The 24,893-nt window shown below is 37.6% G+C and overlaps 1 protein-coding gene across 3 annotated transcripts; it reads left to right on the top strand.

Moving 5' to 3' along the window:
- Window positions 1-1,373: 1,373 nt before the first annotated feature.
- On the top strand, window positions 1,374-24,284 carry LOC102304270 (sodium- and chloride-dependent GABA transporter 2). Of its 3 annotated transcripts, none has more exons than XM_005927517.3 (15): window positions 1,374-1,481; window positions 10,404-10,594; window positions 12,216-12,350; window positions 13,146-13,286; window positions 14,958-15,045; window positions 15,144-15,276; window positions 16,580-16,714; window positions 17,030-17,133; window positions 18,394-18,518; window positions 18,819-18,931; window positions 19,175-19,312; window positions 19,408-19,510; window positions 19,596-19,696; window positions 20,494-20,664; window positions 20,748-24,284. In XM_005927517.3, exons 2-15 carry the CDS (start codon window positions 10,408-10,410, stop codon window positions 20,856-20,858), a joined length of 1,785 nt encoding a protein of 594 aa, XP_005927579.1. In that variant the 5' UTR covers window positions 1,374-1,481; window positions 10,404-10,407; the 3' UTR covers window positions 20,859-24,284. The 3 variants fall into 3 exon arrangements, with proteins under 3 accessions (XP_005927579.1, XP_005927580.1, XP_005927578.1); XM_005927518.3 differs by lacking the exon at window positions 1,374-1,481 and adding an exon at window positions 5,024-5,365; XM_005927516.3 differs by lacking the exon at window positions 1,374-1,481 and adding an exon at window positions 5,025-5,341.
- The last annotated feature ends 609 nt before the right edge of the window (window positions 24,285-24,893 follow it).

Here is a 24,893-nt window from a genome sequence, read left to right as displayed (position 1 = left end):
GGCGTCTGCAGTATGACCAAAAGTATTGCAGCCATGTGCAATGAATTTGTGATCTTCCCTTTGAAGCGGTTGGTTAAAAAACCAGGACAGTGTCGATAATTATCTTCAAAGTGAGTATATTGGAACCAAATAGTGCCAAATATTGGAACACTTACAATCAGCTGCCAAAAGCAAAAAATGTAATGCAGTCTGGACAATCAGATAATTCCTAGTTGCAAGGAAGATGTCATCTTTTTGCTCTAATGTGGCTGAGCCATAAGTCTGCTTGTGTCCTGCACTTGAGTCTAACCACCACAAGCCTGCAGTGATCCATGACCATGGAAAAGGGGCAATTTTAATCCTCCATACTCTCCCTGCTCACTGAGAGATGTTTTATCTAAACAGAACACATTTGAAAATCCCATACAAAATGAATCTTAAGTTCAGTTGAGGGTATTCACACTGGAAATGTTAAAAGAAGAGATGGGGCATGAACTAAAGTCAGACAGTTTATAATGAAACAATCTCCCCAAGTTTCCCAAAGAAGGGAAGGAGCTTTGGTTAAAGAATAACAACAAAATACTTCTGCCGTAAAGACAGTCATCACTCACACAACGTGAGGACAGTTGAAGGTCACAGAGAGGTCGCAGTCTATGGTCTTCCATCATTGTAGTGTGGTGAAGCACGTGTCAGAAAATTTCAGTACGTATTTTTAAACAGATCACAGATGTATAAATCTTTTTGTACTCAGTGTACATTTTTATTTTTATCTCTGTAAAGTTTTTTGTGCTATAGTGAAATATAATTTTTAACACAGCATTAATGCTAACTTATACCAAGAAAAGCTTAAAATTAGTGGGTATGCAAAGGATTTAGCTTAAGGCCTATTTTTAGTTTTTTCTAAACTGTCTTTTTAATTTAATCATTTAATTCTAATGAGAAATGACCTGTCCAACAACAAGCTTGGGTCTATGTATGATATAGCTATTTTTTAAATTTGAAGAATAAAGGATTCATTATCCTTAGTACTATAAAAAACAAAAATAAAAAAAAAATTATTTTCTTTTAAAGAGAATCGTGCACTATTATTTTCTTTTAGCTACTCTATCAAGATTTTTTCCAGAAACCTACTGCCTCCTGCATGCTGTATTTTGGTCAAAAGGTGTTTGTGTGTTAAATACAAATAACATGTAGTGAACATGATAAACATGAAGTGAAATTAAATACCTATGTGCAAGAGCTTGATCAAAGTGAGACTGGTCCTGTTAAATCAGGAGACAGCTGTGTTTCTTTGAACTCAAGTAGCCCTCACTTTGAAACACGTCGCCAATGATGATTCATTAACAACCCCAACAATGATTTGTCCAAAATAAATCTAGGGTGGTTATTAAAGGCTCTTCTGCCAGGGGCACACAGAAAAACGTTAGTTCTGTCTGAAGAGACAAGGTGTTTCAAACTGAAAAAGCGGGACTTCCACAAGTGACCTCAGAAGACAACAAACTGTGAGTATAAGATCCAGAAACTTCCTAGAAACTCTTGCCGCTCTGATGTTTCTAAAACTGAATAACTTTAACCTGCTTTAACCATCTTGAACCAACTTTAACCCGTGATGTGGTCAACACAAAACTATGCAAATCATTTTAACTAGTGAATGTAATTTTTTAAAACATTTTGAATAAAAGTATAACTGCTTAACAAATGTAAAGCTGTTAAATGATTGTTGTTCTGCTTCAGTTAGAACTCACATTCAGGAAAACTCACATTCTTGAGTTCAGATTAATTTTGTTCGATCTGGACTTAAATAGTAATGAAAAGCTGAGAATTTGATTTGAGTGATTTGATTTATTGGGAGTTAGATGTTCATATATGGTACTATTTCTTAATGTACAACAACAGGTTTGATGTTTTTTTATTCTGTTGATCGCAGGTAAACAAAATTTTTGTATTGTGTTTCAGAACAGTCACTGTTGGGGTTTTTACTTCAGATAGCTTTCACTCAAACCTCTCCAAATGTGTTCTAAAGGCACTAAATTAACAGTTTAAATGTGGCCAGTTTTTCAGGACTATGTATTAGAGATGGCACGATACCACTTTTTTATGTCCAATACCGATACCGATATCATAACTTTGGATATCTGCCGATACCGATATGAATCCGATATAGTGTATTTTTTAATCAATAAAACTGTTTTTTTTTTTAATATATTGCTGCATTTTGTATAAGTTAATGCTCAAGTTTAAATAAACAACAACACTAAAGCTATTCTGTTATACCTGAATGTAAAAAATACACTGCACCCAAAATATTTCATAGTTCAGCAATACTGATCTAATAAACTTAAACCTACTCCATCCTCCCTATTCTGGTATTTTAAAGAGTACGTAGCAGAAATATTAAGCAACCTAACTAATAGGGTTGCAAACTCCCAGCAAAAAAAAATAAATAGGGAACCACCCCCCACCCTCCACCTCATGATTCTTAATCGACATAATAAGATAAGATAAGATAAGATAACCTTTATTAGTCCCACACGTGGGAAATTTGCAATGTGGGGAAAAAATGCACAAAATAAATTATTTTTCAAGAATAATTAAATAGATTCAACATCTTTCTTCAACAGAATTGCAGACTTCACAGATCGTACCTTCCCAAAGGAAAAAGTACTATAGCTTACTAGGGTATATTAGACTTAACAGTTACTATATACAGAGTAATGGACTTCTATATATTTTACATAAGATTAAAACTTTGGGTGTAAGATTCAGATAATTATTTATTAAAAAGCTAGACATTTTAAATGAGAATAAGAAAGAAAAGTATGTCTTTGTGCCCCCCTTTTCACTGTTAATGCCCTATCGGGCCCCCTGGCCAAACCTTGCTAGACCCGCCCCTGCACAGTTACCAGCCGTCAGCTACGTAGAAAAGGATCCTGGTGTAGAAAGTAATATTAAATAAATTCTAACAACAGCTTATCAACAGATATCCGATTCAGTAATTTACGTCAGTATCGGACCGATACCGATACGTGATATCGGATCGGACCATCTCTACTATGCATATAAGTGCTCACCTAACACATAAGCTAAACAATCAGTGACTAATTCACTGCAGATAAATATGAACACTCCTTTCATTATCAAAGAAAGGTCAATAAGACAAAAGACATCGTGTGTTTCGGGACTGTTGCTGTGCCCTGACTTCACAGCAGTCTGAACAGCTGACAGCTGTGGAGCTAAAGGGCCGGTTAGTGGAAAGTGTCCTGAGAAAAAACAAGAAACAAGGGCAGCGGGAGAAAATGACTAGAGGAGTGTATACTACACAATAGCAGATACTGACTTCATGTTTCCTAATCATTAAACGCGGATTAAACGGGATGTGATAGCTCTGGTTTCTGTTTTACTGAATTTTTTCACATGTACTTGAGGTCACTGCTAAAAGAAAAAATGTTTAAAAAGCTGTTCTTAATTATTGGCTTTAGACTTCCAAAATAACATTGCACCGTATCCAAGGTCACTTCAGTAGTGGGCATACTTAAATGGTTTGATGAGTGACTCAACACCTTGTATTTCATGAATTTACAAATGCAGAATTTATTCTACAATTCATTATTTAAGCACAGAATTCTTTATTTCGATGCACGTGGCTCTTGTGGTCCTCCATAGTATTTTCCTTTATTTATCAACAGTTTATAGTTTAGTGAAACGGGTTCATCATTCCAAGCACTTCCTCGACTCACACCCCGGTATAAGAATAATTATTATAACTAAAAGAAAACTGAACCAAATAAAAACTATATCTAAAGATTTTCAAAAAGCAAAATCAATTCTTGAAACTTGGCTGAATTTTGAACAAAACTCCCATCTCAATAAGAAAACCTGGCATGTCTCTAAAATGAGCTGGGAGCTGATACTGATAGTGATTAAATCTGGGGTGGGAAGTAAACTTTCACAGAGACACAAATGAGAAACTGTGACTGTTGTGAAGGGCCGCACCAATAATCTAACGGTGAGCAAAAGTGAGTTCAGCTTTCTAGTGGGGCCCTTCACAACAGTTAGTTTTTTCACGTGGCCTCTTAGGAAAACTTAATTAATGATTAAACCCTGTATGATTACAATTCCGTTTCTTATGAGTGAAGTTTGACTTTCTTCTGCCGCTCAATCAAAACTAACCTGTCTTTCTTTATACTCCCTGCATTATGCTGGGCTTACACTGTGCGATTTTTTTGGCCCATTTTGAGCCGATTTTTGAGTCGTGCGACCGTTTTGGCGATCAGCCCGATTTTGGCCTTCATCGTGCGTCGTGCATCGTGTAGTATACGTGGGGTAACGAGACGCGATTAACACCTCACGACGAGCTCCCGATCATCAATCGCTTGGTCGTGAGGGTGTCACCGCAGTTTGTCACACTGCGCACGCGCAAACACAAATGTCAGCGAAAAAGACGGCGCAGCACGGCAGTGCAGCGTGTGATCTGGACACAAGCGATGGAGGCACAACTTGTAGAACTTTGGAAAGCTCATCCGAGCCTTTTCGATGTGGCCTCACAAAATTATCACGACCACAACAACCTGAAAATAGTTGGATTTACATTGCTGCTCAATCACAGCTGCCTGATCAATGTTTTTCATTAGCAATTTAGCAAAGTTGATGGTGGTGGTGTGTCTGTGTGAGTGAAAGACAGAGAGGGAGAGCGAGCGACAGAATTTCTGTTATAACCTTCATTTTATGGACGCACAGTGTGAGCACTCAGGTCGCATCAGAGCATCGGGCCGTATAGTGTGAGACCCTGCATCGTGACCTATGAACTTCTAACCCCTGCGAGTCAATCGTACAGTTTGAGCAGGAGCTGAATCGCGCGACTGAAAAAATCGCAGTGTCTGCCCAGCTTTAGGGAAGGTTTAAATCTTGCGATTTGCTTCACCTGTTGTTCATGCTATCGACCTCATGGTGTCGCTGAGGCACCGAGAAACAAACTCGCTTTCACGACCAGAGCGCTGGTGCATTCACTGACGACGACGTATGATCCAAACAGAGGCACCTATGCAGCTTAGCATGGCTAACATGCAAACCAACCAGCCGCCTCCAGTTGCCTTTACTGAGAGGCCATGTGGTTTAAGGAACAGCCTCCGCCTCGTCATTCAGAAACAACCCGCCCCTCCTTTCTCTGCCCCTGTGGTTCCTTTTGGTTGTCTGTCATTGTCACCGCTCACACTGTCACTTCTCCACTCATGGACTCACTTGCGGTCACTTCTGGGAATTGCACTTGTCTTGTTGAGACTGGAAGATCTGGACTATTAGTATTTGACTCAGAAAGCTCCTGATGAGTAAACCCGGAATGGAAACATAAAGAATTACTGCAGACGTGAGACAGTTTTTTTTCCCCTAGGTATTCCTTTACGTTATGTGAAGTTTTTCTTTATGCTTCTTCTTTGTTTTGAGTGTGAGTGGACTCTTCTGCTGTTGTACTTTCCCCTACAGTAAACAAATTAGTGTTTATAGCTGCAGTTAAGCCTTAGAGCTTGTTGCTGTATAATGTAGGCCAAAGGTTACCGGTTACGCTGCAGCGAGGTTTAGTTATTTCCCCTTTAGCGTAACATCTCAGCTGCTCTGTGATCATGGCTACAAAAAGCTACTAAATACACCCACCACTATTGCGCAAATATTGGAACAGCTTGCATAATAATAAGCGCTGAAAGGGTTACTTGGACAAAACTGTAAAAGATAATGAAATTGTTTTTTCTTCTAGATAATGTTTGCAGCAGGTAGTGATATAGGGTATGATAAGTTTTTCTTTTTTCTAAAATCAAAACTGCTGTTGTCAGTGTACAATGTGTATAGTGACAGTATGTATGTGTATATATGCAGTTGGTATCTGTCTTGAAGTTCAGATCCTCTGGGAGGTCTGTGAAGTACCCTAGCTGTTCCTAGGACTATGTTCTTTTTGTGTGTCTGGAATCTGTTGCAGCCACCTTTCCAGCTGCTAACCCTCCTGTTACCACTGGGACCATTTTGGATGTTACCAAAGTGGTTCCATGTACTTTAGTTGTTTCTTCAGCCTCCGGTACTGACTTATTTTTCTCCTTCTTTCTGATGTTGCTGTCATCTGGGATTGCTGCATCTATCACACCTGCGGTGTTCTGTTTCTTGTCAACAATCATTCTGCATATGGTTGGTTTGTCAACAGCTGCTTGTCTGTCAGAAACTCAAAGACCCACTGGGTCTGAGCCCTGTTATTTATTTAGAAACTGGGGACTTCTAATCCATATGTGGCACAGATGTTCCTGTAGACTTTCTCAGCCACTTGGTTGTTTTTTCTCACTGTATCCTTGCATCTTAAATTCTGCTACTGTGCACTGGACGGTCTCTGGGGCATTTTTGCTCAGTCTCCAACTTGGATCTTGTTAGTTGTGGCAGACTCCTTTCTGTTCTGTGCTGTCCTTTTAAGGCAGCCTTTTCTAGCAAATATTAAGATTCTTTGTTATCTGCCACTTCTTCTATCTGTGGATGCTACATGCCATGCAGCAGCTTGGTCTTCCATGATACTTCCTTCTCCTCCACTGCTTGAAGCAGCTCATCTTAGAGGGCCTGAGATACATCTTCCTAATGTATTCACAGACTCCTATGTTTCATACTGAATGGTTCTGACACACCTCAAATCCGTGGTTGACACTCATGGATCTTCACCAAAGTCGCTGTTGGCCTGTGGGATACCCAGGTACTTGTAGCTGTCCTGTATCCCCACTATAATGCCCATTCCTCTTCCGTCAACACTACTCTCCCTTTCTTTGCAACCACTCAGCCATGCTTTTCTAATCCGTGTGCCCTCGATGTAGGTGGTGCATATATGCATATCTCATTCTGTCACATTTGTTACCTCTTGAAACACAGATAAAGCTTACTTGGATGCATGGAAGGACTGATTAGATTTTAATGGTCAAAGGTCAATATAATTATGACCTCACACCTGTCCCATTCTTCTTGGACTTACTAATGAACTGATTACAATTTTGTAACATTACAATTTTACAATTTTGTAACATTTATTTTTAAATGGCCAAATGTCGGCTTCCATTTAGTTTTGTTTCATTGTACTCTCAATGTGAGGTACAAAGTGATATCAGTGCAACTAAAGAAGACCATCATTAGGCTGGGAAATTAAAATAAACCTGTCAGAGGGAAAATTTCATTTATGGAACAACCTGGAACATTCTTTCCATTGTTAGGAAAAAACAGCTTTGCAACATGTAGCTAAGTCAATAACACTGAGGAGATAAATCTATCATACTCAAGGTCTACAATCAAGTGACGCTTTCAGTGAATGTAAATTCAGAGTTTAAAATAAGGTACTGATAACACTTGAGCAAGATGACCAGATTAGACTTTGGACGTATGAAATGAAGTTTAACTTTAAGTGTACATAAAAGGCCAGGCCATGTTATCGGTTTAAAAATGATGCAGCTCATGTTCTGGCATGCCTTTCAGTTGGTGAAGACAGGAAGACCCACAAGAAACTGAAAGCAGCTGCAGTAAACACCTTGGCAGAAACACAACATTCAGTGAAGTTCATTGGTTCTAATCTTAATCCAAGCACTGGCTCCAAAGGATTTTCATCCAAGTATTTAAAACAGTCCCTATATTTATAATTTTGTTAGTTTGCCCAGTTAATTTTGAGTCTGTTGAACTGGGGGGCTCTGTCTAAAAATAATTGTAATTCCTAAACAGTTCATGGGAAATTCTTTACAAAATTTGTTCAATTAAATCAGAATAGACTGAATCCAATCTGATTGGATTTAACACCCCCTGTCGTGATGATGGAGGCAAAAAATTGTGTGTTATTCTGTGAGAATGACTTTGGCAGGTGCTTGATGTAAACTGCAACTTAACTGAGCAATATCATTCTTAATTTATCCTTAGATAAAATTACACCTTAAAATTCTACCAGTGCACTCTATATTTAAGCTCGTGAATCGACCATCTTGGATACAACTTTTGTTTTTTCCAATAGGAAGAGGGCCATGTGACACACCAAACTTAATGGTAATGTCACAAGAAAAACAATGGCCTAAATGGCCACCATGGTCACCACCCATCTTGAGGAGTTTGCCCCCTCACATATAATAATGTGCCACAAACAGGACTTTAATATCAACAACTATTCCCATTTTATTACAGTGTATCCATATAAATGGCCCACCCTGTATAGTAGTGAATCAGGTGAATATTATATTATGCCTGACTACACTGTAGCCTTTCTATAAACTATAAACTTTCTATTATCTTTGATTTTTTTTTTTACAGTAAATAAAGTTCTTTCAAAAACATGCATTTTACTATTCTCAAAGACATAAAGATATGTTTATTTGCACCTTATAGTTGATGAAAGCATTTGTACACATGCTGTGGATAAACTGGCCCTGAATCTTCTTAAGCAATAGTGTCAGCCCCCTGAGTAACTTCCACCCAGGTTGTTTTTAAAGTCCAGGTCTATAAAAATATAATCACAGCACACACGATGACTTCACTTTGGTAACGTTGCTGAACTATGACTCAGCTGAGCTAACAGTCAGAAGGCGTTGCCAACAAAGACCACATAAAGTTAGAACATTAGTTTTCAGCAGTTTGCAGTGACGTCACTAACTGAACAGAGAATTAAGGGAACAAAACTAACTGATAAATTAGTCCCACTGAATGTTTAATCCCATCACTAAGTAAAACTATTATCATAAGACAGACTAACACTTGTTAGGGAGTTAAAGTTGGCGTGGTTAGTATTATCTTCCTTTTATCTCAGTCTCTTCTCACGCAAAGGAGACAGAAATGTTGCAGAGAAGGCAAAAGAAGACAGAAAGAGGTTATGCGAACCATTAATTTACACCGTGTTATCATTTTATAGTCAATGCTATATAATCTTTTATTAATGTTAATTGAACCAGACCTATGATTGGCTGCAATCTGCCACAACCTATTGGAGTGAGAGAAAAGAGATGAGAAATATAAGGAGCATTAATGCAGTAGCAGCATATGGATTATATGAAGTAAAAGAAAAGAGTTTGATAGTTCTCAGTATGTCATGGGAAGTCTGGGCTGGGTTATCCATGGCATAAATAAGACATCGTTCAGGGTCATTCAGTCTGGTCCAAACTAGAAATTTATCGAAAAGGAAAAGTTCTGTGCTTTTACTTATCAGACATTTTGCAAAATTATAATATGATAGCTGAGCAGTTTTCCCCCCATTGATATATGCCTTAGTTCAGAGCCCAACACCAAAATACGGATCCGTTTAGGATCACATGGCTTCTCTGAGTAAAAAGAAACCAAAGTGTTCAGAAAATGCTTCGAGTTGAATTCATCGACTAATCTGGACAACAAAGAACAAACTAAAGCTGTGAAACCAGCCACACAGTCCTCACAATGCTAAAATCTGCACAGCATCAGAAAGGCACATGTGTTCTGTTTCAGCCTTACAGCCTTCGAGTTAAAAAGCCTGTTACTACAATTCTGTAAATTCAGATTACGTCAGAGCTAGGTGTCATTCATATACAATTGTCTAGCTACTGCATCCACACCCATAACGAACAACCAACACTTACACTGCAAGAAGTTCAACTTGATTTCAGGTCATCTAGAATTTTCCATATTGTGACATATCTAAGAGAACTGACTGCAAAATATTCAACAGTTTTTATCAGAATATACATGACTGTGAGCACAATATGAAAAAAAATGATTTTATTTACATTTCATAATAATTATGGACATATCCATTTATCACACATTTGTTTACTCAAAAATAACAATGTTGGCATTAGCCAGGAAGATTAGGTTTTAGTATCCATAGTGATTAGACAAGCTTTCCTGTACACAAGCTTTAAAGACTATAAAGCTTTTCTTTTGCTATTCTAGTGTTTACCTGCCACATAAAAGCAACACATACTGTAATTGCCATACTCCAGCATCTAGTGTTAGTTTTTTTTCTCTTGGTTGGCTCATTAAATGATCCATAAAATACTTTAGAAAAGCTGTTTTTTAGCATCTCAGCATTTGAACCTTCTTACTACTGTCGTAGCACACATATTTTCTAGTCTGTCTGCTTCACTCCCACATCAAATCCTAGCCAGCCACACAAAAGCAACATTGATGAAAAGATTTATTCTCATACCAAGCTGCACCGACCCTTTTCTGACCTAATGCAGCAAGACTGCTGGCATTGTGCTGATAATGAACGCTAATGTCCTGTAATTAACTCACATCACTATTCCTGAAGTGATTGGTGATTTTGTTATTGTGTGGCTTACTTGGCACTGATTTGTGCAGATAACCAGATGGTCTCTGGAATATCAAATTTTGCGCCTTCCAAATCATCTGTTTTGGTCAAAAATGTGATCAAATGTACCTAAATGGGCTTTCTTCCCTTCTTGTTAAAGGATAATGGAAAAGCCCCATGATCCAGATGACAACTTCAAGCTGGATAAGGGCACAGCCGAACCTGAACCCAGCACCCATACGAGAGGACAGTGGTCTAGCAAAATTGAGTTCCTCTTGGCTGTTGCTGGGCAGATAATAGGACTGGGAAATGTGTGGCGGTTTCCTTACCTATGCTACAAAAATGGAGGAGGTGAGTATCAAAATAGTGAACACACAGACACTATTTTGTGCTGTGGCTGTCTACCTATTTAGCTCCTCTTTTCCAGTTTTACCATCTCCAAATAATGAACTTGGGATCACTGGTTTGCAGAAAGCTGTTTTGAAGTCTGGAGCTTCCTTAAAGACCCCATAAGTTATAAGCTATCTCTAACAATGGGTGATAGACTTTATCAGCAAGATGCATTGTACTGAACTGTATGTATTTATACTTAATGGTTAAAAGGGTTAAATTAAACACATTCTCAGAATCTCTTTCAGTACAACTTTCAGTTGAATTCAGCTTTTTTCAATTCAGTTTTATTTATGTTGCAACAAATCACAAAACATTCACCTCAGGGAACTTTTAAGGTGAAGACCTTACAATGTTAGAGAGAAAACTCCACAGGGGACCACCCTGTGAAGTAAGCATTAGGTGGCAGTGGGAAGGAACTCCATTTTAACAGGAAGAAAGCGGCAGAACCAAACTCGGGGAGGGGCATCCATTGGCCTCAGGCGGTTTGGGGTGATGGTAAAGAGAAAAGAAAAAAGGGCTTAACGAGGCAGAACAAAACACAAACTATAGAAGAGAGAAGATAAACTTGCTCACTCGCCCAGCATCCTGATTCTATAGCAGCATAACTAAGTGATAGTTCAGCAGCCATCCCCATAATTATACATATTTTTTAATGTTAATGTTAATTAGCTGATTACATGAACTTAACTACAGAGCCCAGAACCACTGTTTATATTAGGCTGTTAATGTTTCCTTTGGGCCTTTTAAAAATAAATTTGGAGGAACTGCATTTCTGTGTCAGCTTCCCTTTTGTTTATTTCTGTATAACTAAGCCAAATTTTATATTTTAGTTCAAAATATATCAATTTAAAAGAACTCAAAGGAACATAATCGACACAGTTACTTTAATCTGTTTTTCATTTTTAATTCTATCTTAGCTGCATTTGTTTAAAAATCCTGTCAGTTTGACATTTGTGTAGAGTGGCAGAGAAAGATCGTTTTAAAGGAATTTACATCATAGTTAGGAAAAGATAATCAAGTGAATCCATCCAGTTTCTTAACTTTTTATCCAATTCAGGGTTGTAGGGAGTCTGGAGTCTATCCCAGCTGTCACTGAGAGAGAGGCAGAATGCATCCCGCACATGCTGCCAGATTATCACAGGGCTAACACAAAGAGACAACCATTCATGCTCACATTCACACTAATCACCAATTAACCTAACAAGCATGTCTTTGGACTGTTGGTGGAAGCCAGATTACCCAGAGGGCAAAGTTTTCCCTCTGGCACCCAGGCACAAACAGAACATGCAAACTCCACACAGCGAGACAAAGCCTGGAGTATTTTTGGATTTCCAAAAATAATTACATTTGGAAGAAAAATATTTCAGAAAGTAACAAAACACAAATTAAGTTTTAAAAGAAAGGTCTTTTTAAAATGAACTAAAACAATGTCTATCTTATTTAGAGATTAGATGCAAAGTAAGCCAGTGTTGATCTCCCCCGGGATTGACCTGTGTCAGTGTGATAACCCTGGATTAATAAAACAGTTGAATCGATCAATACAAACAACTTATGTGGTGCAACTTTGGATTTTGTCCAGGGGTGTTCTTCATCCCGTATATAGTCTTCCTCTTCGCCTGCGGCATACCCTTGTTTCTGCTGGAGACGTCTCTTGGCCAGTACACGAAGCAGGGAGGGATTACCTGCTGGAAGAAAATTTGCCCCCTTTTTGAAGGTAAAAATCTCTCTCTTAAAATTTTTTTGGAAGTTTTCATTTATCAGACTACCAATAAAGAAGAAAACACAAGTTAAGATCATACTGTATGCTAACAAGCTATGACAAGGTCTTTAATTAATTAATGAAGCTGAATCTAATTATAAATAGAAAACCTGTGGAAAATATTAGTATGTTTTTAAATGCATGTTTTAATCACAAACTGCACATTTTACTCACATTTTCCTGCTGTTGTAGCATTTGATGAGAAATTATGAATTTTTATTATAATTCCTCATTTTCTTACAAAACTATTTTCCCCCTAGAACATTATACTGTAAACGATCAGATGCTGTATTCCAGGAAACCTGAGTTTTGAGTCTGACACTTATGCAACAGTTGTGTAACAAACTTAAACTTTAAAGTTTAACAAAGCTCCTTTTCTGATTATTGGAAAGACAAAAGGTTTTTTAAGAAACTCGCAGATCTGCATCAGGGGTTTCATCTTTCACATTACCTCTTCTTTGATTGCCAGCCAGGGGACTTGTATACTATTAGCTCCTTTCTTACTTGTTGTCTGTGTTTCCCCTCTACAATTGTTCACTGCACTACATTTACTTTGGCACAAAACCTCGTTTGTGTAATTTAAATATATGCCATCATTTAAATATGTATTTATTTTTCAAAGTGCGTTGGGTTGTTAACAAGTATTTATATTAACATACTGGACACAGTGCGTTTCTTTAATTATTCTATATGTATGTGATTTTGCCTCCTTTTAAGTGTTTAATTTGTTCCCTTTTTGTTGTTTTTCAGGCCTTGGTTTTTGCAGTGAAGTGGTTGTTTTATACTCCAGCATTTATTACATTATCATATTAGCCTGGGCATTCCTATATCTCTTCTCCTCTTTCAATTCTGAGCTTCCCTGGGCAAGCTGCAAAAACAGCTGGAACACTGGTAAGTCCCACTATGTGATTAGAAATGCAAAAACAAAGAAGTAGCTAAACATCATGAGAGCAATTATGACTCACTGCATTTTAACAAGCTTTGGGGGACTCATCATGATACTAGCTGGTTTCCATTTTTTACGTGTTAGGTTGCTTTTAATGTCATAAAATTGGCTGTTTGAGGGTTTTATTCGATTCTGGCACAATGTTGACACTGAGGGTTTTTTTGTGTCTATAGAGCAAAGGCTGGAAACATTTTATCTTATGAAGGACTAGCACTCAGTATTCTTCACTCATGCTGATATTTATTAATAATAGCAGTTGAAAAATTGAAGTGTATTTTAGCACTGACAATTTTACGTTGCTTTATACAGTATATGGATAAAAAAAAATTGCAGGCCACACTTCAGTTTTCAGTCCCATTGCCACAGGTGTATAAAATCAAGCACCTAATTATGCAGTCTGTCTTTGCAAATAATTTTTGAAAGAATGGCACATTCTAAAGAGCTCACTGAGTGTCATAACATAACACCAGTGTACCAAGTGCCGCTTCTTCTCATGTAGGTATTCCACAGACAACTATAAGTGGAATTATTGGAAAGTGGAAATGTTTGGGAAACAGAGCAGCTCATCCAAGTAAAGTTACAGAGCAGGGCCATCAGGTATGGAGGCTTTTAGGGTGTAAAAGTCACCAACACTCTGCTGACTCAGTAACTGCAGAGATCCAAACCTCCTCAGGAAAAAACGTTTTATTCGGAAGTATCTTTTTACCATGTAGCTGGCCGCTACATGCACTATATGGACAAAAGTATTGGGCTACACCTAGCCATGCCGCCTGCCCTTACAACATTTGTGAAAGAATGGGTGGTTCCAAAGAGCTCACTGAATGTGGCATCCTATGAATGGTACTGTCATGGGATGCCACATATAAATATTCTTAATAAATAAATAAAAAATAGGTGTATGCTTACTTAAAATCTAGTTATGAGAACCACAGAAAAGCCTTACTTGGTGTACACCAGCAAACTGATAACAATTTTATGGCAACACCAACAAAGTCTTTACTCACCACAGCACTTTCCAGTTGGCCATAGTCAAGTCAACTACTGGTCATTGCCATTAATTTAGTGGGAATGCTTGCAGCACCACTTGGTGCCTGAGTAAAACTCTCAACCTTCTCTTTCAACCCAGTAAAATGAAAGAGGCACCACCTTGTGGCTTTATTCAGCACTTCACGCAAGTGAGTTTCCCTCTCAGGGGGACAGAATACTAAAGCCAGCAAACAACAATCAATCTAACAATCAATCTAATGCAGTCACACAAACTTAGATCACTGTCTTTTTATTATTTATTGTTTTTTTTATGTAATTGGTGGAGACACTGAAATAATCCCTCCACCCCCTCCTTCAGCAAACATAAAGTAGAAAACACCTTCTGTAGTCACACATGTTTTATTTAATATAGCAAACTACAAATGAAGAACCAATTTGTTATGTGAATAGAAAAGCTTATGTAGTAAAAATCAGTAGAACACTAGCACAGCTTATATGTAAGAATAAAAAAGAAAAAAAATACCAAAATGTAACTGAAGATCTTTGTTAACACAGACCAAGGCTTTGACAAGATGTGTTATATGACCTTTCTTTGTTTGTGCTTTAATTCACTTGTTGACATTTCTCAGAAACCTGTGTGGAATTTGACAGAAAGGCTGATTATTTCAACATGACTGTACATGAAAATGCAACTTCACCAGTGAGAGAGTTTTGGGAGTGAGTAACTTTTCCAAAATCCAAAAACTTTTAAGGCATTATTTGAACAAGTGAATCGGCATTTGTGAGTTATGACCATCACTAACTGTCAACTGCAGGCGAAGAGTTTTGAATATAACTGGAAGCATCAATGAGTTGGGCAATATTCGATGGGAGTTGGCTTTGTGCCTTTTGTTGTCCTGGATCATCTGTTACTTTTGTGTGTGGAAAGGTGTCAAGTCTACTGGGAAGGTAAGACATGGGCTTAATACTTTTTTTCCTTCTGCTACACAGTGTAACAAATAACAGAATCTGCTAGTGCCTAAAAACACAGTAATATGTTACACACCAAACATGCCTCTATCTTTATAGTTTAATTACCTATTAGAGACAGGATGTGATTGTACACAGTTTAAGGCTAACCATAAATATGAGCCAACATTATTACAGTCCTTTATGATTCAAAGATATCAAGCTAAGCCCAAACTTTTGTTCCCACTGCACTTAAATTAAAGGTACAACCAGTAGCAGGCCAGGTTAAAATAGATGGAGATGAAGTATCTTTCTGAAATATCATGAAGAACATGCCACAAACATGTTTCTTAGTAATCATCTTTGCTTCCCTGGCTTTATCCTTTGTCCCCTTTCCTTCCCATTCATTGATTGTCACTGTTTATATATTTATTGAGGGTGGACATGAGCTACATACGCACACCAGGGCAGGGCAGATAAGAGATTGTATTTTATGCAACAATGACGGTGTTTATTTTTAATAAATACAAAAGCAGAATACAAAGTTGTGGACCTGTGATATCAGTAAAAACTTCCTCTTTCAACTTGTTGCACTCTTTGTACCACTAAAGCAGAAAGATTTACACGGCTATATGCTGGATTTTATGCTAAAATAGTTATATAAGGTATGTAATCATTGAAACATACTTACTAATTAAATTTGATTACCCCATTTAAAAATAAATGGGAGTGTTGCACTTAGGCCTGATTTGATAGTAGTATCTATGCCAGATAGCAGTGAGTTTCATGATATGAAGTTGAACTGTAATCAGTTTTCTGATCTTCTTTTGATCCTCTTCATCTGCAGATGTACTCTGTATTTGTTGATTAACTGTTAGCATGCCAACTAAATAAGTGGTGAACATGACGTTACTTGCTGAGAGCTGCAAATCCTGCAAGATTTAGTATTTTGAACAAGGTAATGTGCAGACAGCATTTAGCTGCAAACAGTGTTGTGCCAGCATTAAAAAGGCAAAAGAAGCTGTCAGAAAGATTTTCTTTAATCTAAAGCTGCAATTTGCTTTCTTGAAAATTTAAATTGTGCGTTAGACTTAAGGAGTAGTGAACTGCAGTTTTCCCTGGGTGGCAAGAATAAAGAAAAAATCAGCAGCATGTGTTTAGTTTGAGATACACTGTGTGAAACTAAAGCTTCAATGTGAGGTTAAGCAGTGTTCGGTGTATGTTCTGAAGCACAGAGGGAGTGTGATTACATAATATCGGCAGTGAATGTTCATAACTTGGCCACATCATTCCTCCTCTGCAGGTAGTTTATTTTACTGCCACATTTCCATATGTGATGCTGGTGGTGTTGCTTGTTCGTGGACTCACGTTGCCTGGGGCCATAGATGGGATCAAGTTTTACCTGTACCCAGATCCATCCCGTCTCGCTGATCCCCAGGTACAAACACCATTCATGACTTCCCAATCTAAATAAAATGTGGTTTTACTCTTTAACTCCTGCATAACCATGTTGCATCATCAAACTTCTTACAAACAGTGATGGGTTACTTATCTGTGTTAGACTGTGTTAAAACTTTCAGTGCATTTGCAGATGATTGCTTTGCTGATGTCACATAGGGTAAAACATTAGCAAATGTTCTGTACAGATGCACTATGTGCAGTCCAACACACACACACACACACACACAATAAAAAAAAAATTCTCATGTAATTGAATGTAGGGGTGGGGGAATGACCTTTTGTTCTTTTGCAGGTGTGGATGGATGCTGGCACACAAATATTTTATTCCTATGCTATTTGCATTGGGTGTCTAATTGCACTTGGCAGCTATAATAAGTACAACAATGACTGCTACAAGTAAGTAAAATGTTTTTTTGTTTTTTAATGTAAGAATATCACAAAATATCACAGTTTTAATGAAAGAAGAAGAATGTAACATAAAACATATAAAATCATTATGACAAAACTGGAAAAAGCAGGTTTCTTTAATGCTTTTCACTAACACTAATAACTTTCTTCTTCTATTTACCATTATCCAAAAATATCTCCCTTGAGTCATGTGTCATGCCATGAGCTACTGATATGGAAAAAAACAGGTTGTGTGTCACAGTTAGGCAATAAACATGCAAACTGTGGTTCAGGGGATTGGGAAGCTCATCTTGTAACCAGAAGGTTGCCAGTTCGATCCCCTGCTCTGTCTGTCTTGGTCGTTGTGTCCTTGGGCAAGTCACTTCACCTATCGCCTACTGGTGTTGGCCAGAGGGGCCTATCAAGGCTTGCAGGATGAGCCGTGTGGAATTTAATGAGGACCTAAGATGCAGGCAGCTGAGATACAGGGGAGTTTTTATTGAGAAGGTGGAGATACAAACAGAAATGGCAGAGGAGCGGAGGAAACTAAACAAAACCTAAACTGGAAAAAACTAACAAAACAAACCTGAAGCGCTAACTGGAGTGCTGGAGGAAACACAGGGAATTAACACAGACGAACCGGCAACATGTGGGAGAAGACACAGGGCTTAAATACACACAGCAGTAATCAAGGGATGGGAGACAGGAGGGGAACACACCTGGACAGATGACGAGACAGGGGAAACGTAATTTGAACACACTCACATGAGACAAGGACCTTCAGAATAAAACAGGAAACTAACAGACACAGAGGACCAGACAAGACACTGAACTTAACAGACAGACTCACGAGCAGACACAGTGACACCATGGATAGACAGAGGGAACACAGACATGCATGAAACAAAACCCTAACACATAACAAACCTAAACAAAAGACATAACAGAATAAACAAGAACATAGAATAATATAAAGAAACACAAAACAATGAGTTGTCAGACTCAGGACCATGACAGGGCCGATGGCGCGATATGGCAGCCTCGCTTCTGTCAGTCTGCCCCAGGGCAGCTGTGGCTACAGCTGTAGCTGCCTCCACCAGTGTGTGAATGTGAGAGTGAATAAAAAAGAAAAATGGAAAGCGCTTTGAGGGTCTCGAAAATCGCTATATAAATGCAATCCATTATCATTATTATTATTATTATTATTATAAACCCTTACTGACTTTAATACAAAATAATTTGATGTAATTTGTTCTCTTTTTATTTTAGGGATTGTGTGTATTTGTGCCTTCTGAACAGTGGGACCAGCTTTGTTGCTGGCTTTGCCATATTCTCTGCACTTGGATTCATGGCATATGAGCAGAACACAGATATATCCAAAGTGGCAGAGTCAGGTGAGTTTATAAAAGAAAGTGTGAAAAGATACAAGGAGCTTTACAATGAACAATTTAGACCTGACAGCATTTATGGATGTAATATTATTTACATGTTCGTATGGGAGAATGTTACAAGCTTGTCTTTGTATGTGCAGTGGATGGCGTTTCTCATCTGTTTTTAGAAGAGGATAAATGCCAGCTACACTTTACACCTTACAATCAATATATGCGTGTATACTCTCACCGACCTCTGTTAGGTATAACTGGTTAGTAGCAGGTTGGGCTTCCGTTTCCACTGTATTCTCTTATTCTCTGCAGGTCCTGGCTTGGCATTCATTGCCTATCCTCGAGCCGTCGCCATGATGCCTTTTCCTCAGATCTGGGCAGTATTTTTTTTCGTTATGATCATCTTGCTGGGGCTGGACAGTGAGGTAAGCTCTGTTTTGTTTTGTTTTGGGGGTTAAGGGGGAGGGACAACTGAAATAAATTGAAATGGAAATTTAAATTTTTTTGAAAACAATTTTAAACTTACTTACGTTCCACTAAATATGATTGTTATCTGGCTCAGGCCTGGCGCAGGATCTCTATTGAGATGCAGATTAAAACAGTTTAATCTTGAGCAAAAATTATGCATTTTTAATGGTAAGTATATAACTTAGAGGTTTGTGTTTCAGTTTGTGGGTTTGGAAGCTCTCACAACAGCCATTTCCGACATGAATCCAGCCTTCTTCCATGTCGGCCACCGACGTAAACTCTTGCTGCTTGCTGTCAGTGTTGTCAGTTTCCTCATCGGCCTTGTGATGGTTACAGAGGTAAGAACAAATTTAAAAGTCACATGTTTGTCACAATAACTGCATTTATTTTATATGCTAAAGCTCGAAAGCTAATGAAACTGCTCCACACACAGGGTGGACTATACATCTTCCAGGTGTTTGACTACTATGCCTGCAGTGGAATGACTTTACTTCTCATTGCCGTACTGCAGTCTGTAGGTGTTGGATGGGTATATGGTAAGTTCATGAATTACAAAAATATCAAAGTGTCTTCATAATGAAACAAATTTTTCCTCAACTCTGTGTTTCCATCTTTTCACAGGTGCAGACCGATTTTATGACAACTTAGAGGACATGATTGGATACAAGCCTTTACCCCTAATAAAGTACTGTTTGAAATATGTCACTCCAGTAATTTGCACGGTGAGTTGCAGCAAAAGTTAGTAATGCTCTGCAGCCCTTCCCGCCCATTCTTGCACAGCACATGTCAGTAATGTCAGACAGACATTATTAATCGAGACAAACTCTCTTATCTAGTAGGTGATCATCAGTTTTGCTGACTTAAATGGTAGCTGTTAGTGCAATATGTTATTAACTCTGACTGACTTCATTACTTAAGTTAGGATTAATTCTGTGAGCTGGTGAAAAAAACTCTCCATCTGAAAGTAAAAAATGTCAGTATGTGTTCCAGCATTTATAATTCATCAAAGTAAAATCACATTATTTGGTTATTTTTAGTAATGAACCAAGACAAAAATCCTTGATGGGGAAGTATCATTTTAGCATTTACTAGCCAACAGTTTTGGGTGTGCAGCTAGCCATGCAGTCTCCCATTATTTGTGAATGAATGGGAAGAGCTTACTGAATTTGAGCATGGTAATGTCATAGGGTCCCACCTTTGCAACACGTCATGAAATTCATGAAATTTCTTCCTTCCTAGATATTCCATGACTAAGTGTTACTTTTGGAAAATTGTTAGGTTAAGCACCACAGCAACTGATGGCGTCAGACCACATGAAGTTACAGAGCAAGGTTGCTGACTGCTGAGGTGCATAGTGTGTAAAAGTCTCCAACACTCTGCTGACTCATAGAGCTCTGAGCCACCACTGGCGTTAACATAAGCAGAAAAACTGTGGACTAGGAGCCTCATGAGATGGGTTTCCATTCCCCACGTAGTATGTAATTTATTCCATATTTACCTCTTCCATTGTAATTTTCAGGGAACGTTTATTTTCTCCTTGGTCAAATACACTCCACTGAAGTTCAACAACACACTAGAGTATCCATGGTGGGGTTATGCTCTAGGCTGGTGGTTTACACTCTCCTCTACGCTCATGGTTCCCTTCTGGATGCTGTACAATCTGAGCACCACTCCTGGTACACTGCGACAGGTGAGCTATTTGTGTATGAATATAAATTTCCAAAAAATTGTTTCCGTTCATCTTTTATTAAAACCAATATTCTTCTTTGTTAGAGGTTCTCCATCTTATGTACTCCAGCCGAAGACCTCCCTCTGACCAAATCAGAGAAAAAGGCTCTTGAACTGCTTAACTTGCCATCATCCTTCGATAACACAGTGTTCTAGAATAAACATGAAAAGTGAAGCAAACTCAGATGCATTTAACAATTAACACAGTTATAAGGAAAATCTAACATTAAATCCAGTGGCTCAATCCTCTGTAGCGCTGCATCATTCCAGTCTGTTTGGAATTTAACCCCTTAAAACACTGATATTTATTTTGTGTCCCCATCTAACGGGCCTTATAAACCAGTGAGATTAATTCAACCAAAAACTACAACCTGAATGAATTCACACAAACAAGAGGCGATTGTAAAAAAAACTGCGTAAAGACAGTCTGAGCACAAATGTGTAGTTTCCCTGAGTTTGGGATGGCATCTTCATCATCTGATTTACAGTCCAAAACCAGAAGAGGAAACCACAGAAACGTCAGAAATAAGAATATGGAACCAGAGAGGATGTGGAGTTGTGCTTAAAGAAAATGGTTTAGGCCATGATTTCATTTTCTATATTATTGCTTCTGACGATTGTCTTGTTCGTGTTTGTTCTGATAACCCATCTCTACAGCAAGGACTAGTTCTGAAATTTCTCTCGCGGCCATTTGCACTGAGCATATTATTTGACATTTTAAATTGCTCCTCATCCAAAGTTCATTAGAAGAATATTTTTTTCAGGTTTACCTTCATCTGAGTATATTGAGCTATCTGCTTTCACTGTGTCTGATTACAAAGCTCTTTTTTAAACCTCAGCTATTTGTACATCTTTATGATACTAGCACTGTTGTTAATCACAATTTATATCAGAGCTATTAGTGGAATACTTAACATGATATTCATGTGATGAATCGCTGGGGAATTTGTCATGTGGTGAAAAAATTTACGTACCTTTAGCATACGGTAGACTGTTTCTGATGCCATAGTTGGAGAAGGGAGAGAAGTTGATGCCTGATTAATTCTGTCACATTAAAATGTTGCATTTACAATCATGGAGAAAAATAATGGTGTATTTATTATGAAAATCCTTCTTCTTTTAAATAAAAGACAGCACAGGGTATTTACACCTGCACAAATGTGCCTCATGTTTAAATCAAAGTCTTTTTGGGACTATTGCCTGTTATGGTTTTAAGCAACACCATTTTGCAAACACTCATCCTTTTGTAATGAGCACTTATTAAGAAGAGAGTAGAAATGAAAGGTTTTTGTACACCAAGTGTTTTTGTCTCTTACATTGTATTATTACATGTTGTGGTCAAGGCCTCAGGCTGTAGAAGTTTTTTGAGTAAAATAATACTGACAGTTACTTGACAAACCCTTACAGATCTAACACCTTAGTTACTTTAAGGCCAGTATGAATTATACAGATGGTGTAAACTGTAACTAAAAAACAATGACAGAAGGGAGTTTGTCAAGCAATAAGCATCCAATCAATTGAAACCCTGAACACTGTGTTTATCTGAGCCATCTGGCTGTCCCAATACAGACGTGTTTGTGACCTCTACAAAGTACTGATACTGTAAATATTGTATATGGGTTTTTCATGTAGGCCTTAAATGCAGCATTACGATAACTGCGCTATGTATTATAAACCTGTTAGAACCAAGGAAAACTCAATATGGTAATATTGATTATAAAATAAATTTTTCTGCTGTATTTTCAACTTTTTTTTCTTTTCAGAAACCTTCCTTATCGAGTGTCCAAATTTATATTTTTAATATTTTGTATCATATGTCATTGAGAGTTGTGGCAACATTTTTATGTATAACATGTGGAGTGTGATCTAAAGGTTCTGGGAACTGGCCTTTAAAAATCAAAGCAGTGGCGACCCTGAATGGTGATCCTAAGGATTGGTCAGAGGCCAGCTTGAAATCTTTTATGTTGTTGGTTTTTTCTTTGTTGTTTTTATAGTTTTTTCTTTGTTTCTTTAAAAAGGTTTTCTGAACTTTTGAATCACACCTCTGCACTGTACAAATTTTGTAATAACACATTTTTTCATGTGAAAAATCATATTGACATTTACACTGTAATTTATTTTTATAACCCACTGTTGCCACTAGATACAACAGGAACAAAAAGGAATAGTTTTTTTTTTTTTTTTTTTTTTTTTTTGAAGTGTTGGTATGATGAACTGAATCATAGCTTTGGTTTGTAAATGTTAATTGAATGATTTTATTAAACAATGTGCCATTCTTTACATATGATCTATAATGAGATAATCATATGTTAATATGATCAATATTATTTATGTATTTCTTCATGTCTTCCTATTACTATTTGGTTAAACTGACATGAGAATCATTCCTTAGGATTTACTGCAGCAATGACCAGTGAGGTGACTGTGGTAAAATCATCATTTACAGACAAACTTAATAAAATCTTAATAAATTCACAACTGTTTTGCTTTTTGATTGTCACTACACAGATCTAGAGGAGAGTCTGAAAAAGTAAAAATGGCAGTTTTTCTGTGCCCTTGAATGACATGAGAACATTTTAATTTTCTGCTAATGCTTTTAAGAAAACAAGGTTACCTTTAATTCTTCACCTGAATTGTTCAGTCTTGCAGATATGTAATGATAGATTTATTTTATACAACTCTTTTCTTTTCTCTTTAAACATTCCCTTTTTCATTTTGAACATGTAAAGGACATCCACTTTTTCATCCACGCTGTCTAAAATCTGACGTCATACTTGACCTTGGAACCAGGAACAGTGTCACTACATCATCCATTTAATAGCTTTATAATATCAGTGTATCACATGAACCCTCCTTCATTGTTTTTTAACCCAAGATGCATGAATTAACCTAAGAAAAACCTTTAAAAACAAAAACTGTTTACTAAATAGACCTTTTTTAATAAGAGGAGAAAAATGCAATGAGTAATCAAATCGAACACCCAGTTTTTTTCAGCTGATACCACAGAGACAGTAAAACACTACTGCAAACATCTTTGTTTTTCATCTTATCCTTGTAATGCTCATGCATGCACCAGTAAAGCTGTGGTCATGGTAATTCTGAAGTTTTTTCCTTCAAGTGGTGCCTAATTTCAAATGCAATGATTCACACAGGTCGATAAATGTCACTACAGTCTGTGTGCTAACTAAAGGTAGAGTTTATGTAGTTTCCAGAGAGGCAAAACAAAGCTTACATTGTGATAAGTTCACTCAAAGGCGATAGAAAAAGATGTAAGTGAAGATGTCGAGAAATTATTTTGAAAGGCAAGGATACGAATGCCTCATCCGTAAAGATTGCGTGTAATGTAATTTATGTTTTTTACCTGAACAGTTGATGTGTTTCTAAAGTAGGTTGTTTCCCAATGACGTAATGTCTGAGAGCAAGGTAAATTGTGGTACTTTTGTGTTTTTCAAAGGCTATGTGGGACAGTGAACATGGGGTACTTTGTAGTATTGTGGTACAGTTCCAGGTGATGGATGCTGGAGTAAGGACAGACTGTGATATCCATGGTCACTACCAGGTTAAGACTTGGATAACAGCAGAGATATAAAAGAGAGACACAGCCCTGAAGAATTATTAATTGTAAATTATGGGAAAATTTTGAATCACTAAGGATAGTGTTAGAAATGTATCACTGTATTTGTATCTGAATTGGCTAGATATTTTGTATGCACAGTTTTTATGATACAGTACCACTGGAATGAAATTTCCTTTAGACAACTGCCCCAGAAAGTACCCGTATACAGTAGATTATAGCACAGCTGCTGAGCTACAGGACTTGCTTCTACAGTAGAAGAGCTTTAGGAGGAGTCATCAGTTTGAATTTAACACTCTTTAGTAACGCTAAAGCCAAATTTATCCTTTATACTGGTCTTACCAGTACCACCTAGGGGTTGGTTAGCAGTTCTAATGGCTCACATATTATCTGCCTATATACTGTAGACTGCAGTTGGCTGAAAGAGTGGTAACCTTCAGAACTAACACAGGTTAGCTGGCCACAGCCACACAGAAAAACAAATCTACAGAAGCTTCTAACACAAAGGATTACTGTCCTACTTTAGTGCCTGGACACCATTATTGAATATAAAACAGCTTTTTCCTTTTTTTTTTTATCTGTACAGAGCTCAGACTGTGTGAAAACTGGACCCGAAT

Source organism: Haplochromis burtoni, unplaced genomic scaffold (assembly GCF_018398535.1).
Source record: "Haplochromis burtoni strain Fernald_Lab_line unplaced genomic scaffold, NCSU_Asbu1 Contig_100, whole genome shotgun sequence".
Classification (NCBI taxonomy): domain Eukaryota; kingdom Metazoa; phylum Chordata; class Actinopteri; order Cichliformes; family Cichlidae; genus Haplochromis; species Haplochromis burtoni.
This window is presented reverse-complemented; position numbering and strand designations above follow the sequence as displayed.